At 33.7% G+C, this 15,103-nt stretch overlaps 2 protein-coding genes across 5 annotated transcripts; one reads left to right on the forward strand and one right to left on the reverse strand.

The window, feature by feature from the left end:
• Window positions 1–738: 738 nt before the first annotated feature.
• Window positions 739–8,641, forward strand: LOC25482967 (uncharacterized). Its single transcript, XM_013611586.3, has 14 exons — window positions 739–900; window positions 1,066–1,148; window positions 1,507–1,686; window positions 2,225–2,345; window positions 2,431–2,488; window positions 2,914–2,966; window positions 3,045–3,100; window positions 3,440–3,592; window positions 3,728–3,894; window positions 4,640–5,919; window positions 6,011–6,955; window positions 7,556–7,940; window positions 8,211–8,276; window positions 8,376–8,641. The coding sequence occupies exons 2-14, from the start codon at window positions 1,090–1,092 to the stop codon at window positions 8,444–8,446; spliced, it is 3,594 nt and encodes a 1,197-aa protein (XP_013467040.1). The 5' UTR covers window positions 739–900; window positions 1,066–1,089; the 3' UTR covers window positions 8,447–8,641.
• A 781-nt stretch (window positions 8,642–9,422) lies between these two features.
• Window positions 9,423–12,447, reverse strand: LOC25482968 (putative protein phosphatase 2C-like protein 44). 4 transcript variants are annotated; one of them, XM_039834496.1, is made up of 6 exons: window positions 12,365–12,447; window positions 11,955–12,017; window positions 11,455–11,739; window positions 10,627–10,885; window positions 9,944–10,065; window positions 9,423–9,821 (listed from the first exon to the last, which is right to left on the reverse strand). In XM_039834496.1, exons 2-6 carry the CDS (start codon window positions 11,985–11,987, stop codon window positions 9,684–9,686), a joined length of 837 nt encoding a protein of 278 aa, XP_039690430.1. In that variant the 5' UTR covers window positions 11,988–12,017; window positions 12,365–12,447; the 3' UTR covers window positions 9,423–9,683. The 4 variants fall into 4 exon arrangements, with proteins under 4 accessions (XP_039690430.1, XP_024641268.1, XP_013467041.1 ...); XM_024785500.2 differs by lacking the exon at window positions 12,365–12,447 and having other exon boundaries at window positions 9,944–10,041; window positions 11,955–12,300; XM_013611587.3 differs by lacking the exon at window positions 12,365–12,447 and having other exon boundaries at window positions 9,944–10,053; window positions 11,955–12,298.
• Window positions 12,448–15,103: the final 2,656 nt, after the last annotated feature.

A 15,103-nucleotide genomic window follows, 5' to 3' on the forward strand; every position in this document is an offset into this window, starting at 1 on the left:
TAACAACACTATTTTTCAAGTCACACTCTAACCTTATTCTTCTATTAAATAAAATTAATGTTAATTTCATATTTTTAAAGAGCGAGAAAAAGAAGGTTTATGGTTGTTCTAGACCGGCATAAAACTCAAGGCGAATAAGCCCAACAAGAGAGGTCTAATAAAGTCAAGGTTCATATTTCTCTTAAAAAGCATCGTGAAGGTGCACGAAAACTCCGTACGCGTCAGGACCAATTCTAATCATTTAGATCATCTCTAACGGTCTCTGGTATTGACGCCGTAAAACTCGAAGACGGTTCATGCTACATGTTCACGCGACTCCGCATCACACTACATTTGCACTTTCGTTCATCCAATTTTCACATACAATCCACCTCTTTCACATACTTGATTGTTGGTGTAATTAAAAAACAAACTATCCAACATAGTCTTCTTAACACAATTTTTGTTTATTGAATCAAATCAATCAAATGCCGTAAGAATTTACATGAGAAAATATTGTGAATCCCACTTAAAAAAATTGTGATACTTATTTAAGATTTTGTATATCTTATAAGACCTAAAAAATTTTCTCTCCAATAACAATAAATAATAAGCATGAAGCATTAAAATTCTCAACCCTTGGCTGGTCCAACTCAACTGGATTCTTTAATTAAGAGACACCTTTTCCAACGTAGTCTTCTTAACACATTTTTTGTGTATCAAATCAATCAAATACAGTAAGAATATACATGAACATGAGTTGAAAAAGTGGGTCAAAGAGTGAAATATTAAAATTTATTTGACAAGAAGAAAAAGACCAATGGTCCCTCCCTAGTGAGTAATGAGCAAAAGAAGAACAGCTTTTTGATCCTTTTTAACACCTCACTTTCCTGTTCCTGTCTGTCCTCTGCACCCATTAAGGTTGTTCTTCTCAACACATTACAGTATTATTTATTACTTACTTTCTTCTCTTCATTTGTACTTTCCTTTTCTCTTTCTTTTTTTAGTACTAAAGTCTGTTTTTGCAAGCAAAGTAAGTCACCAAAATCTAAACCCATTTTGGAATTGTATATATTTACTTTATAGATTCATGAGTGATCCCTATCAGCAATGAACTCTTCACCAAGGTTGGATTCAGCTGTGTTTCAGCTTACACCAACTAGAACAAGGTAACATTCATCAATCAATTTTATTTATATATAGTATCTGATTGCAAGCATTGGAAAGTGAGATATATATTTTTTTGTCTCAATGATTATTCCATTCGGACGTAAGTAAAGTCTTACCAATAATTGTTTCGGTCAGGATTTGAATTCTAGTTCTTCGGAATGATAATGAGAGATTGATAAACAGTTAGAGTTTAATAATTGTTTACTGAGGGGTGTATTGTGTTTATACATATGATCATATGATTTTTATGTCACTGATTGATGACTGATCAGTGTGATAGTTCACTGAAATCATTGGATGTATAGTATTTGCTACCTGATTTGTTGCTTTGATATTTCTCTCTCTTGTGTAAATTAGGTTTGATTTGGTCATAACTGTGAATGGAAAGCAAGAGAAAATTGCATCAGGTTTGCTCAGCCCATTTCTATGCCACTTGAAGGCTGCTCAAGATCAAATGGATAAGGGTGGTTATTCAATTGTTCTTGTGCCTGAGCATGGATGCGATGTCACGTGGTTTACCAGGAGAACTATCGAAAGGTGCGGCTTGCTATCATATTTTTTTATTTGTTGATAATTCTTGTTGGCATATATTGGAATCAATGTTATCAAATAGCGACTATAGCCTAGTGTTGTCAGATAGAGGCTATAGTGATGCTATAACATCGTAGCATAGCAGAATTTGAAATCTGTGATTGACAACATTGCTTGGAATTTGAATTGATAGCGATATTTTGTTGAGCCGTTATTAGGGGTTTGAGATTATCATTTGGTATTCTTTCTTATGGTGCTCAACATGTCTCTTCAATGCCATGTTAGTAGTCCTTTTTCATTTGTCGAAATATCTGTGAGAAAGTTCCCTTTAAGCCTATTTTGTTCTAGCTTTTTCCAAAGCAGAGGGATTTACTGGGGGAATGGCAGTGAAGCATTGCCTTTGAAAGCTAAAACATAGATTAATCACTTATAACTCTAAGATTGGAAACTTAAAGTTTGTTGATTGTTCTCTTACAAGTGTTTCTAGGCAGTACTGAGTTTCGTATAAATGAGCATGCTGAACTCGTTTTCTATGCTTCTATAGGTTTGTCCGGTTCGTTAGCACACCTGAGATACTGGAACGGGTATATACCATAGAATCTGAAATCTTACAAATTGAAGAGGCAATTGCAATTCAAGGAAATAATTCCATAGGGATTGGCACTGTAAGTAAATATCTAAATCTAACAGCATTTTTAAATTCAACCACAACAATTAAATTGTTCATATTATTATCTACTGTGCCTGTAGGTGGAAGAAAACCAAATAAAACAAGTGGAAAGCACTGAAGGGACTTTTGAAAGGACAGGTGCGTCTTTTGCAAGTTATTATTGTGTACAACAAGTTATTATTGTGTACAACTATACCAACCAACATGTATTAAACAAAAAACAGTATATAGTTTTATTAAAAGCTTTGCTGAAATTCATAATCTGATTGGATTAACAACTTGATTAAGGGTTTATAGAATAAGCGCTTATCATATAAGTGTTTTTGCACAAGATATTTCTATAAAAAAATAAAAGATAAAACAAAACCAATCTGTTTTTGTAAAAGTTATAAGCTGTTTTCATAAGATATCCTAGAGAACTTATAGAAATAAGCTGAAAACAACTTATGAGCATGTTGTAGTTCCCATAAGTTCTCCCAAAGTCTCACAAGTGTTTAAGCCAGTCGATAAGCTCAAATAACTCAATCCAAACAGGCCCTAAGAGAACTTGTTGCTTTTCTCAGGAAGGAAGATTAAGCAGGATAGTAATGTGGAGAAAGCGGTTGTTCCTTACAAGGTTGGATGTCTTAAATTTCCTAAACTTATATTGGAATTATAATTTTCTAATCAGTCTGTGTGGATGGATATGTCTCAGTCTGATACACAGCCACCTGAAGCAAATGGAAGCACCTCGTCACAAGGAAAATCAAAGTAAATTTTAAATCTCTGAATTCTTCTTTTCTATGACTATTTGTTACAGAATGAGTATAAAATTTTAGTTGATGGTTTGTATAATTCATATTAAATTCATTAAGTGCCCATGGCAGACATGGATATTACTCGAGAAATTATTGTTGATATGGTTAGAGCAACGAATGAAGTGGCATTTGCAGAATTTCTGTATTTAAGCGTAGTTAAGCCAAAGATCTTATGTTCTACAAATGTAAAAGTGGTTCTTTTTTAGTGTTGTATTCACTGAGCTTCTTTTGACAATGCAAAACAGGTTGTTAACATCTGTATCATATTCACTTTCTTTACGTACTGTTTTAGAGTTCAGCTTTTGAGGGTCCTAGAGACACGTAAGTTGGTTCTGCATAAAGAGCAAGGAATGGCATTTGCACGCGCTGTTGCTGCAGGTTTTGACATTGACTCCATACCAGCTTTGATGTCATTTGCTGAATGCTTCGAAGCGTCACGCTTGATGTAAGAATATTCTTCGTTCTCAACCATTTTTTACTTAATCATTGGTTATTGAGATGCTGGATTCTTCACCATCTGGCCATTAAATGTATATTATTTCTGAGCAATCTTGCTGATTCTAATTTTTTCACATTTCAGGGATGCATGTAGAAAATTCATGTCTCTATGGAAAATAAAGCATGAGAATGGCCTATGGCTTGAAATCGAAACTTCTGAAGTGACACCTAATCGTGCAGACTTCTCTACAATAAATACATCCCACACTGAAATGGACTCAGAAAGTAACGGTGGGAAAACAAATTCAGGTACATGGCAACTCCAGCAAATTCTGATCTTGTAAATTTGTGAAGTCTTCATGACCTAAAGCATATCTTTGAAAATTCGTTAGTCATTACTCATTACTCACTGGTTGTTACTCTTTCTTACATGCTTAAACCCGTACATACACATACTTGGACCAAACTTAATTTTCACATTTAGAGAAGGTGTTTTTCTTTTCCATTTAATTAGCCTATACTTCAAAGAATCTCGAGCCATGTGAAGGTTTTTTGGTTTTTTTTTGGATAGATTAGCGGTCATGTTAGTTTCTAGGGTTTGAGCACTGGGTCTCCTTCTTAAAACTCCTTCGGTGTCCCTTAGCTCACCAACCAAGCTACCCACGTGGGAACATGTGAAAGAATTATTAAGGTTTTCTTACTTTCATAAATGGACTAAGCCTAGAAAGTTGTTTGAGGAAGATGTATTAAGTATATATAATATATAAGAGCGAGGGTGATTTTGAAGCCACATAATCTTATAATGGTTTTTAACTGCGCTGAACTTTCTGCAAAATTCGGTTTCTAAAGTTTGTCAATTTGATAGGTTTTCGTGGTTAGTGGAAGGAAGATTTAACTGGGGTTTTGTTGAAAGAAAATTGTAATGTTTCCTGCCAAGAATAATATATCTGGGCGAGAAAATTTCAGATGTTTATTGTTTTTCTCCCCCTTAATGTACCTAGATTATTTTTCACATTTGAAGATGTGTTTCATATGGACTAAAAACCAACTGCAGGAAACCAAGCTAATATTCAAGATCAATTTTCTCATCATGGATTCTCCCCTTGGCCTGTTCATTCTCTCCCAGGTGCTTTGCCAGTGTTCCATCCATATGCAGTCGAAGGCGTACCCTACTATCCGAGTTATCCAGGAAACAGTGCATTTACGCAGCCAGGTTGTCCGCCTATGGAGGATCCCCGACTACATGCTGATCAAAGTGTTCGACATAGAAGACATTCCATGGATAATAGACACGGCAATACTGATTCCAAAAATTGGGACATAGAAACTTCGAAACCAAGGTTTAAGGATGAAATGGATATAGAGAGGGAAGGTTTACAGACTGGAGACCGACGGAAGAAGACTAGTCGATCAGACAGACATAAATCTAGCACGGTGGTCATCCGAAATATCAATTACATAGCAAAGACTGAACATTCTTCTGGCAGTGGATCATATTCTGATTCTGCTACCGAAACCGATGAAGATAAAGAAGTTCACAAATCTGTGAAGACCTCAAAAAGAAGAGGATCTGGTAAGGCATCTTTGAAGAGGTTGAATTCAACTGATAAGGAAGAAACAGATGGAGGACATTGGCAAGCATTCCAAAATTATTTATTGAAAGGTGTAGATGAAGATAGACATGCCATTAACCAAAACCAGTTTGAAATGGAAAAAGGCGATCATGTGAGAAGAAAAAAACATGTTGCAGCCAAAGATCCTTTAGATTTGACTGGTAATTCACATCCTTCATCAGATGTGGCTGCTGTCAATGGACAGTGTTATTCAAACACTGATTTGGAAAAGAAGTTGTTTCATAATATGAATGATGACTCAATCATGGTTGAACACAGAGTCAATGGTCCAGTAAATATTGAGGGAAATGCGATTGATATGGGCTCCGATTTCCCGAATGTGTATACAAAGGAAGGAAAACGGAAAATCTCCAACTATCAACCAGCTGAATTGAGCTTGTTGCCTGAACGGGGAGCTGATAAAGGGTCAATGCGTTATGACTGTGCACTAGACTATGAAATGCAGGCCCAAGCTGTAGGTGGTTCTTCACAAGATAAAAAGAACAAAGGGGTATTGTCTCGTCATACCAAACCAGGATCAAAGATGCTGGATAAGGAGCAGAAATCTAAACCTACACCAAGTAGTTCTGATAGAAAAAAGACCATTGGGCCAATAAGAAGGGGTAAACCGAATAAACCGAGTCCATTGGATGAAGCACGAGCACGTGCTGAAAGACTGCGTAACTACAAAGCAGATCTCCAAAAACTGAAGAAAGAGAAGGTACTCACTCAAGTTGAAGTAATTGAAATTAAATTAACATTGTTTCAATTATGTTTACAATTAGATTAACAGATTTTCTTATAATAATCAGGAAGAGGAAGATATAAAACGTATAGAGGCTTTAAAGAAGGAGAGGCAAAAGAGAATCGCTGCTAGGAGTAGCTCAGTCACCAAACCAACCACCAAATCAACCATGCCATCACAGCAAACAAAGAAACAGTTTCAAACAAAATTTTTGTCAACCGTGCATAAAGGATCAAAGTTTAGTGATTCAGAGCCAAGATCATCCTTACCCTTCCAAAGATTCCCTATCAGAACTGTTTCTGGTGGATCCAATGATTCTTTAAAACCCTCTAAAACCAGCAGACTGAGTGCTGGCAGTAGCAACTCAGTTACAAGCAAATTAAGGCGATCAGTGCCTCTTTTGCCTGAACCTAAGCAAGGGAAGGGTGATTGTGCAAACAATACAAAGGCATCAATAACAAGCAGCAGAAGATTCTCAGAACCTAAAATGAGTACCATTCGTCCGACTTCTTTAGTTAAACCACGGAGCTCTAGGACAATTTCAAGGACTAAGGCAGTTGAAGAGACGGAGAGAAAAAAGATTTCTGCTATTGTGAATTATGATAAAGACAAGATTGCAACCCTTCCAGAACTGAAAATCAGAATATCTAAAGAGAAGCCACAAAAGCTTAATGTTGACAAGCCTTCTATGAATTCAGAAGGTGCCTTGCTGAAGAAAAGTGAAAGTGAAATTTCAACCACTGACAATAGAGATGAAATTCCTATGATTGATAAGACTGTTGTGATGCTTGAGGGTGAAAAAAAACCTTCTGCCCTTGATATCAACGATGAGAAACCAAGAGGGAAAACAACGATAGCAAAGAGACAAGATGACAAAGATAAAGCAATGGAGAAAACTGAGAGAGTATCAAGTTGTACTGCTGTTTGTGCACCGGCTTCATCCTTAAGAACAAATATGGTACACATAGGAACCTTGGAGAACCAGTCACAAGTGAAGCACATATCCTCGAAGGTGTGTCTTCATAACTAGAGTAGATTTATCATTAGTTAATTATTTTCTTAGTTTATACTCTTTTATGTGTATTTTTTTTCTTAAAAAATATACTTCAGAAACATGACTGTGAGTATGGTTAAAAATGTTGTCTGCCTAACGGCATGTGATCTTTTTAATGAGTATTACTGTCAACTTAGCCTGCCGGAGTTACATTACTTAATATGTTTTCTCTAGTTTATACTTTGGCTAAGCACGGGCATGTACTGCAAATTTCTCAAATCTACATTCTCATTGTAAATTGTTAAAATTGCATCAGGACCTTAAACCTTAGTCCACTTTCATAGAATTTTTCTCTTCCACCAATGCTTATATATAGAATTTGGATATGACATGGAGACGTGATGTCTATGTTCAATTCTTTGATTAGAAGAAATTTGCTGATATTTAATTTTAATTTCAGATATGTTATTTTAGACCTTTAAGTTTAACTGTATTGGCAAAAAAATTGTAAATTGATTTATTGTTGACTACATGCTTGTGTTGTTTATTTAAATTCTGTGTATGGGAAAAATTCTTAGTACTTCAGCTAATTTGGAATATATTATCTTCCAAATTCAGGTTAAAATGAATAATACAAAGAATGAACCTTCAAAATCATCATCTAGCAGTCGTGTTGCCGAGGAATCATCTCGTGCCCCATACTCTCGAGGTTCTTCTTTGGAAGATGGCCATGCACAAAATTCTGAGTATGGTAAAGCACCTCCCACGAGCTTGGAAACTACATCAATCGGTATGGAGACTTTCAGAGCACACGTGTCTGATACCAGGAACTCTACACTTGAAAAAATTCCCGAGGTAAATGAAAATCCCCAGGCGAAGGAGCCATCGAAAGGGTTTAGACGACTGTTAAAGTTCGGTAAAAAGAATCACAACTCAGCTACTGGGCACAGTATGGATTCAGATCATGCCAATGAAATTGGAGCGAATGGTTCCACCAATGAAGGTAGTGTGATTCTTTCTGACGGCAACATATAGATATTCAATTTTTATGGCACTTTCTAAAAATGGACATACACTCACCATCTCAACTTTAATCATAGGTTATACACAAGTGACAGAAAAATGATATTTTGATTTAGCGTGTTACTTTCCTAAGTCATAGGTTATACAAAAGTCTAGAAAAATAATAATTTTTATGGCACTTTTCATTTGTCATGTGACTAATATTACTCAACCTGACACCATCATATTTTGATTTGTTATGTTTTCTTAGTTCCCACTTTGCGGAATTTGCTTTCTCGAGATGAAACTCTCTCAACCAACGCAACTCCTCAAAAGCGTAAGCACCTGTTCAATTCATTTGAGAGAAAACTGAATCAACTCTTACTTCATCTTGAAATCTGAATATGGATATGATAAATGTCTTCTTCTTTTACAGCTACTCGTTCTTTCTCCTTGTTATCGCCGTTTCGAAGCAACAGCCGAGAAAAAAAGATAATGATGGCTTGATAAAACTGATTCTGCTATTTGAGGTTGATGTCGTGACCATTTACTCAATTCTTTTTCTCTTTTCCTGAGCTTCAATGGTCCTGAATTATTTTTGTCTAGCTGAAAACATCAGAGTAAATAAATATATTGCTGTTGCCTTTTTAAATTTAATCAATGGTCATTCTTGCATTTTATTGTATATAGTGCATTCCTTTACTATAGAAGAGTCACATTCTTATTCTTCAATGATTCTGAACAATATTTAAAATATTAAATCAATTTGAAACATTAATTTTACTTTTAAATTAACTTTGTCAATAGATATAACTTTATATATCCATTAATCTCTATCTAAAATAAGATAATGAAACTGAATGTTGAACAAAACCAAATACAGTAGGTAACACTATTTAAAAATCTAAATGACTGAGATAAAGAAATTGAGAAGAGCTTGGCTTCCAAAATAAAATATTTAGAAAACATGAATTCGAGAACTAAGGCAATTAGACCTGGTTTGAGTTGAACTTTGAATTGAAATAAACTAATCATTATTAAAACCAAACCAAATAATTTTTTTTCTTTGTTCTTCATTTAGATTATTTGGCTGATTAGGTCATTCGATAATGAAATTCCTTTGTCAAAAAAAAAAAAAAAAATCTAATGAAATTCCTAAAGTCCACATCATAAATTACAATGTACCAACGTGTATTGGTTGAAAAACTTAGACCAGAAAGATTGGTTCTGTTTAACTGGTGAACTAGTGACCCCAATGAGGTAATTTCGAGTGAAATATATGTATATCAACATGTATCAGTTTGTTTTCAGTAAAACCACGACTTAATTGATTGAATTAGGGTCTATATTTTACATAGAAAGTTGAGCTATATCAAGCTCTAGTATGATGGCGATGAGGTTATTGCATTTCTCCGAGTTCAAGTTGCAAGCACGCTTCACAGAAGGGTAACCAGTTTTCCTTAAACATAGAAGCCACCATAGCTCTCAGAGGGGAGAAGAGTATAAAAATATTTCTAAACATAGATGCAAATTACATCAAAAAATTCTTAAGAAACTTAATATGCCATCAATATATTCCCACGAATCTACTTGAGTTAGAAGCAAAATTTTCAAGGCTGTATCAGTAAGTTTTCTCTGACTACAACTGCTATAAGAAACTTTGGTATACATAGTTTTTGCTACCTGTTCTGGCATTGAACTATTCAACTACTCAACTACTAGGATATACTAATATGGTGAAGAATCAATCAAATCGAATGATTAAACATGAAATATGGCTTCTGCTCATCCTAACCAATGCTTCCTTAGCCAAACACTCTGCTGCTTCTTGTGGATCCTCTATGTGCCTGATAAGATTCACTGCTTCTTGGTTCTTCATCACCTACAAATACATAGGAGACTCATGAGCTTCTTTTTTTGTTTTTCCTATTTATTTTAAAAAAAACGAGCGAATCGCCGATTTATTCTAAGTTATAACATTAACATGTCATCTTGAGGCTTTACCTCCCATATGCCATTGCTTGCCAAGATAACAAATTCAGTACTAGAGTCAATCCAATAACTTCCAACCACAAGTTCTGAAGCTTTAGAAGCCTTTGTACCTGTTGCATTACCTGATTCACATGCTGTTACTTCATTTTGTGTACATGCATATCATCCATTATTAAATGTGACAACCAAAACATATACTCACTTATAGATGAACAAATTAAACAACATTCTGATTATTTCATTATTATATTGAGAGAGGATGAACTATCTCTTGAATAGATCAAATCCCAATTGAATGAAAAAGATGGAGCTATTAAGTGCTCAATTCTGGATTACAAAACTGATTTGTTTCCTACTTAGGGTTTGTTTGGATTGACATTTATTTGAGCTTATCTACTGTCATAAGCATTTGAGATGGTTTGGAAGAACTTATGGATACAGCTTAGAATATGTCCATAAGCTATTTTCATAGCTTAAGAAAACAGCTTATAGTTTATACAAAAATAGTTTGACTTTATTTTATCTTTTGCTTTGGAAATATTATATACATAAATCTTATATGATAAACGTTTATGCTACAAACACTTAATTTTGTTGTTTATCGAAACACGGCCTAATATTGCTTTCCATCTCCCAAATGAATCGTCATAGTCATTCGAAATATTTCAAAAAGATTCGAGTATTTGATTTGATACCTGAAAAAAGTCTGTGAAACCAATGTTTCTTAGATGATTGATTGTGCTTTCCAATTGTCTGATAAGCTACACCATCTCTACACAAAACAGTTCTGTAATCTCCGATGTTGGCTAGCACGAGTTTTTCTCCATTTATTATCATCACAGATGTTGAACCTATGATGCATGTTTCATCTGATTTGTGCATCTCTCTGATCTTTGTTTTTGCACCTAGGTATGCTCTCTTGAGTGTTTCTTTGGCTTTTCTCCTCAAATGAGACTAACATAATTGATAATTGAAACATCAGAAACAGAAAAGAGACCAGAAGTATATGATAAAATAGGAAATTATATGGGCATAGAGATTAAGAAGCAATAAATCACAATGCATTTAGTCCCTTTTACTTTTCATTAAAGTACTCCAATAAGTAAACAAGCAAAGACTTGGAAGACTTATTTTAGCTTATCTACCGACAGGAAAGACTTGGAAGACTTATTTTAGCTTATTTTAGAAGTACTTGTGAGACTATTTGTGAGAGCTTATAGAAACAGCTTATGAAATGTCCAAGTTTCATCTTATATCCATAAACTTTCCATGATAGCTTATGAAAATAGATTATAACTTAAAGGAGAACAGTTTGACTTTATTTTATCTTATGCTATAAGCTCTTAATTAACTAAAAACAGAAAGGACATTAAGTTTTTATCCTATTTTGTTCTTCCATTCAAAAGTCTCCCAAGTTTTGGAAAAGTTAAATCATAGAATCACCAATCAAAAGCATCATTGATTTGGTTCAGAAATATAAAGAGCAAACTGCATAAAAATCAATAGAATAATTAATTGATTACCTCTTTGAGATTCTTGTCAAAATAATTGGCTTGCAAATATTTGGTAACACAATCTCCAACCAAAGTATCAAAGATTCCACAATACCACAATTCTGTCTCACCAATTTGCTCTCTTTGTATCACAACTGAATCAAACTCACAGTCATCAGAATCACCATTAATCCAATCATGCTCCACTACATGATGACCATGTGATATTGGCATCATCCATGATTGCTTGCTTCCAACTCCATTATTTCTTCTTACCTTTCTATTTCCTAAACATGAGAGTTTCACCCTAAGTGCCTGTGCAAGTCAATAGAAATTCAACTTTTTGATGTAAACAACTAGTTATTGTTGTTAATAAGCATAATCTCAAAAGGGTCAAGACCATATATTATTTTTCCCTTAAATTTGATCACAACTAACATGTCCATAATTTTTTTTTTCTTATTAATTTCAAAGAGACTTCATGTTCATGTAACAATGGAATAAGAAAAATAAAATAACATTTGACTTACCTTGACTTTGAAGTGAAAATCTCTTATTCCCATTTTTTTTCCCTCTAAGTATATGATCAGAACCTGAATAAAATTGAGAATTTGAGAAGATGAGTAGAAAATCAAAGCTTATAAAAATAAATAAATAAATAGGTCTTTTGATCCAATTGGTTTGAGGTGATGATATATTCAACAAAGGTGTTGAATAAGGTGTGGAAGTAGCTGCTCAATTGAATGAATTAATTGACTTTAATTATCCGTTAGGAGACTAGTTTGAATAATCAGTAACTGTCAGCCTCTACCTATTGATGTTTTGAATTGAATAAACCTAAAATACTTGGAATCTCTTGATAAAGAAAATTAGGGTTAGGGTTGATCTGAGTCTAAATCAGAAAATTTTAAAACTCGAACATGTATGTAAAAATATTTACATTTATCTCTCTTCGATGAATACTAGTCAGCTTCAACGGACACCAATGGTATGGACACGAACCAATGGCCTCCTAATGCAAACTGTATTTATACGTTATACCAAACCATTGAAGTTGTATTTGAAATTTCTAATTCTAGAAAAATAATCAAATATTAATTATTTGCCAAAAAATTGTCCTTTTTTCTTGGCATGAAGTAAGAAACAATCTGAAAAAAAGGGTCGAGTCAAATAAAACGGGTAACGGCTCACTGAATTTTCTTTCGACTTTTATTGGGTTATTATCTTTAGTCTAACGTTTCTTTGAATTTGATTTGATTTTTTACAAAAATAATAATTTCTTTTGCTCCTTAAAACAATAATTTATTATGTACAAAAAAAAAAATTATAATTTTTTTTTGAAGAAACCAAAATGAATTATATTACCATGAACAACGTAATTGTCGAAGCACAAGGCGTGCCATAACAATCACGGAAAGAGCAACATTCTATCAAATTACAATATAGTCAATCAATGTTCATACATAAAAGCGGGTTCGACCACCAATTATGTGTACCAAAATAAAAATTATTATGTTATAAATAGTTAAAACATTTCATATCATGGATCTATAAAAAAAAATCATAGGTTCTTCCTTTATAGTTAAGGATTTAATTATTTTTTTGGATGACTTTGAACTTCCTGTTTACCCATGCTTTAACATTTTTTTAATGGTTGAATAGACAAGTACATCCAACATCTTCTATATATTAACTAATGGGACACTATTTTCATTGGAAGAAAAATTCCTTGTGTGGAGTGGATCAAGCTTAATTGTGACGGAACCCATAAGGATTTTGTGCATTTAGTTTGTTGTGGTGGATTCTTTAAGAAGTCATATGACATATGAATTAAAAGATATACATTGAAATTTATGACGCTCTCGGTGTTAAAATATGGAGAATGTATTTGAGAATGCAACTTGCTTGGATACACAATTTCCACTAGTGAAAAGCGAATCAAAAACTCTAGTTGACATGATCACATGGAAATTTAAAATCAATGGCAATCCACCCACCTTGACGTGCCGTATACAAAAGTTTTTAAAATTATACTCGTAGGTACATTTCAATCATACATGGCGAGAGGAAAATAGAAATGTTGATTGGTTATCTACTTTTAATTTCTCTCTGAATTATTTTAACATTCATGTTATGGAAACTTCTTAAAGCGATGCCTAAGTCTCCTTTTTTATGACAACTTTTGAACTTGCGTGCCTATAATTATTCATGCAACAATGTAGTTCTTTATCGCTCTTTGACGTTAGCACTCTTTTCTGTCCAAAACAAATGTTTTTATTTTCATTTAGATTGTTTTTTAAGATTAAAAATCCTTTTATAGGTGGAGTTGAAACAGAAAGCATTACCACGACCTCAAGTTTATGCAACCATTCAATATCCATTAGGATTTGGTATTCTTTTGTTACTTTTTAATAAATGATGACCGCAACTTTTTTTAGTCAAACTTGTCTTGATTATAATGCTATACTTGAGAAGTTTGAAATTGAATGTCCATCCACAACGTGAGATCATCCTCACTTATTACAGTCTATCCCACATCTAGTTTTTTTTATAGAACACATCTGATTTTGATCCAAATAAATACTTTTCTTCTATCCTATCATAATTAAACATTTTGTTCATTTCACACGTATTAAAAAAAATTAGCACATATTAATAAGTACCTTTATTGGAGATTTCACTTGTGTGACATTGTGGTGGGAATGTCACATGACATTGTCCAACCACAATGTGACACATAAGTTTTTTGTTTTCTTCTCTCTTTTGCAAGGCCTTTTTGTTTTATTTTAAAATGATAAATCCACGTGTCATATTATGGTTGGACAATGTCATGTGACATTCCCGTCACAATGTGACACAAGTGGAATCTTCCTATTGTGAGAATTTGTTTGGGAGTCTTATATGACACTCGGTCTCAAACAAGCATTCAATGCTTAAGTAGGGCCCACAATATTTTTCAGCAAATTAATCAACTACTTAACAAATGTACTTAAATCAGTGTGCCATTTCGCTTAAAATACTTAAGTATTTAACAATTTAACAAACCCATTGAGACATATAGAAACGTTGCATTGAAAAATTTAAAAGGAAAAGTTGTCACCAAAGCAATTGAATTTGGAATAGAATGTGAAGAAAGAAAGGGTAATTGATACTTTTTATTTTATTTTATGAATCTCTTATTCAATGTAAGTATTTAACTCAATGAGGCACAATACATTCTAATAAAGTACAGGTTGAGTAATAGCTTCTAATTTACACCAACCATCCTTTAATTAAGTTGTAACCCCCTAACTAACTACAATTTCGGCTAACTAACTTCAAGTAGTTAGTTAATTAGAATCTACTTCAATTACTTGCAACATAAGCAACATGTACTAACTGACTTTTGCACTGCAATGCTGCTAATTCACAACTGATATTTCAACACAACCCCTCAAGTTAAGGCCTAAAAATGTACAGTAGGCCAAACTTGGCTATCGATTGATGGAAATTCGTAAGATGTTGTGAGATTGTCAGTGACTTGGTTGTATCCTGAGATTAGAGAAAGTTTCATAAGCATTGTTTGGAGTTTTTTTCCGACAACATGACAATCAACGACCAAATGCTTAGTTCTTTAATATATTACAAGATTTGAAGCAATGTGTAATGCACTTTGACTGTCACAATACAAACCGGAACT

The sequence above is a fragment of the Medicago truncatula genome, chromosome 1, assembly GCF_003473485.1.
Source record: "Medicago truncatula cultivar Jemalong A17 chromosome 1, MtrunA17r5.0-ANR, whole genome shotgun sequence".
Taxonomy (NCBI): Eukaryota; Viridiplantae; Streptophyta; class Magnoliopsida; order Fabales; family Fabaceae; genus Medicago; species Medicago truncatula.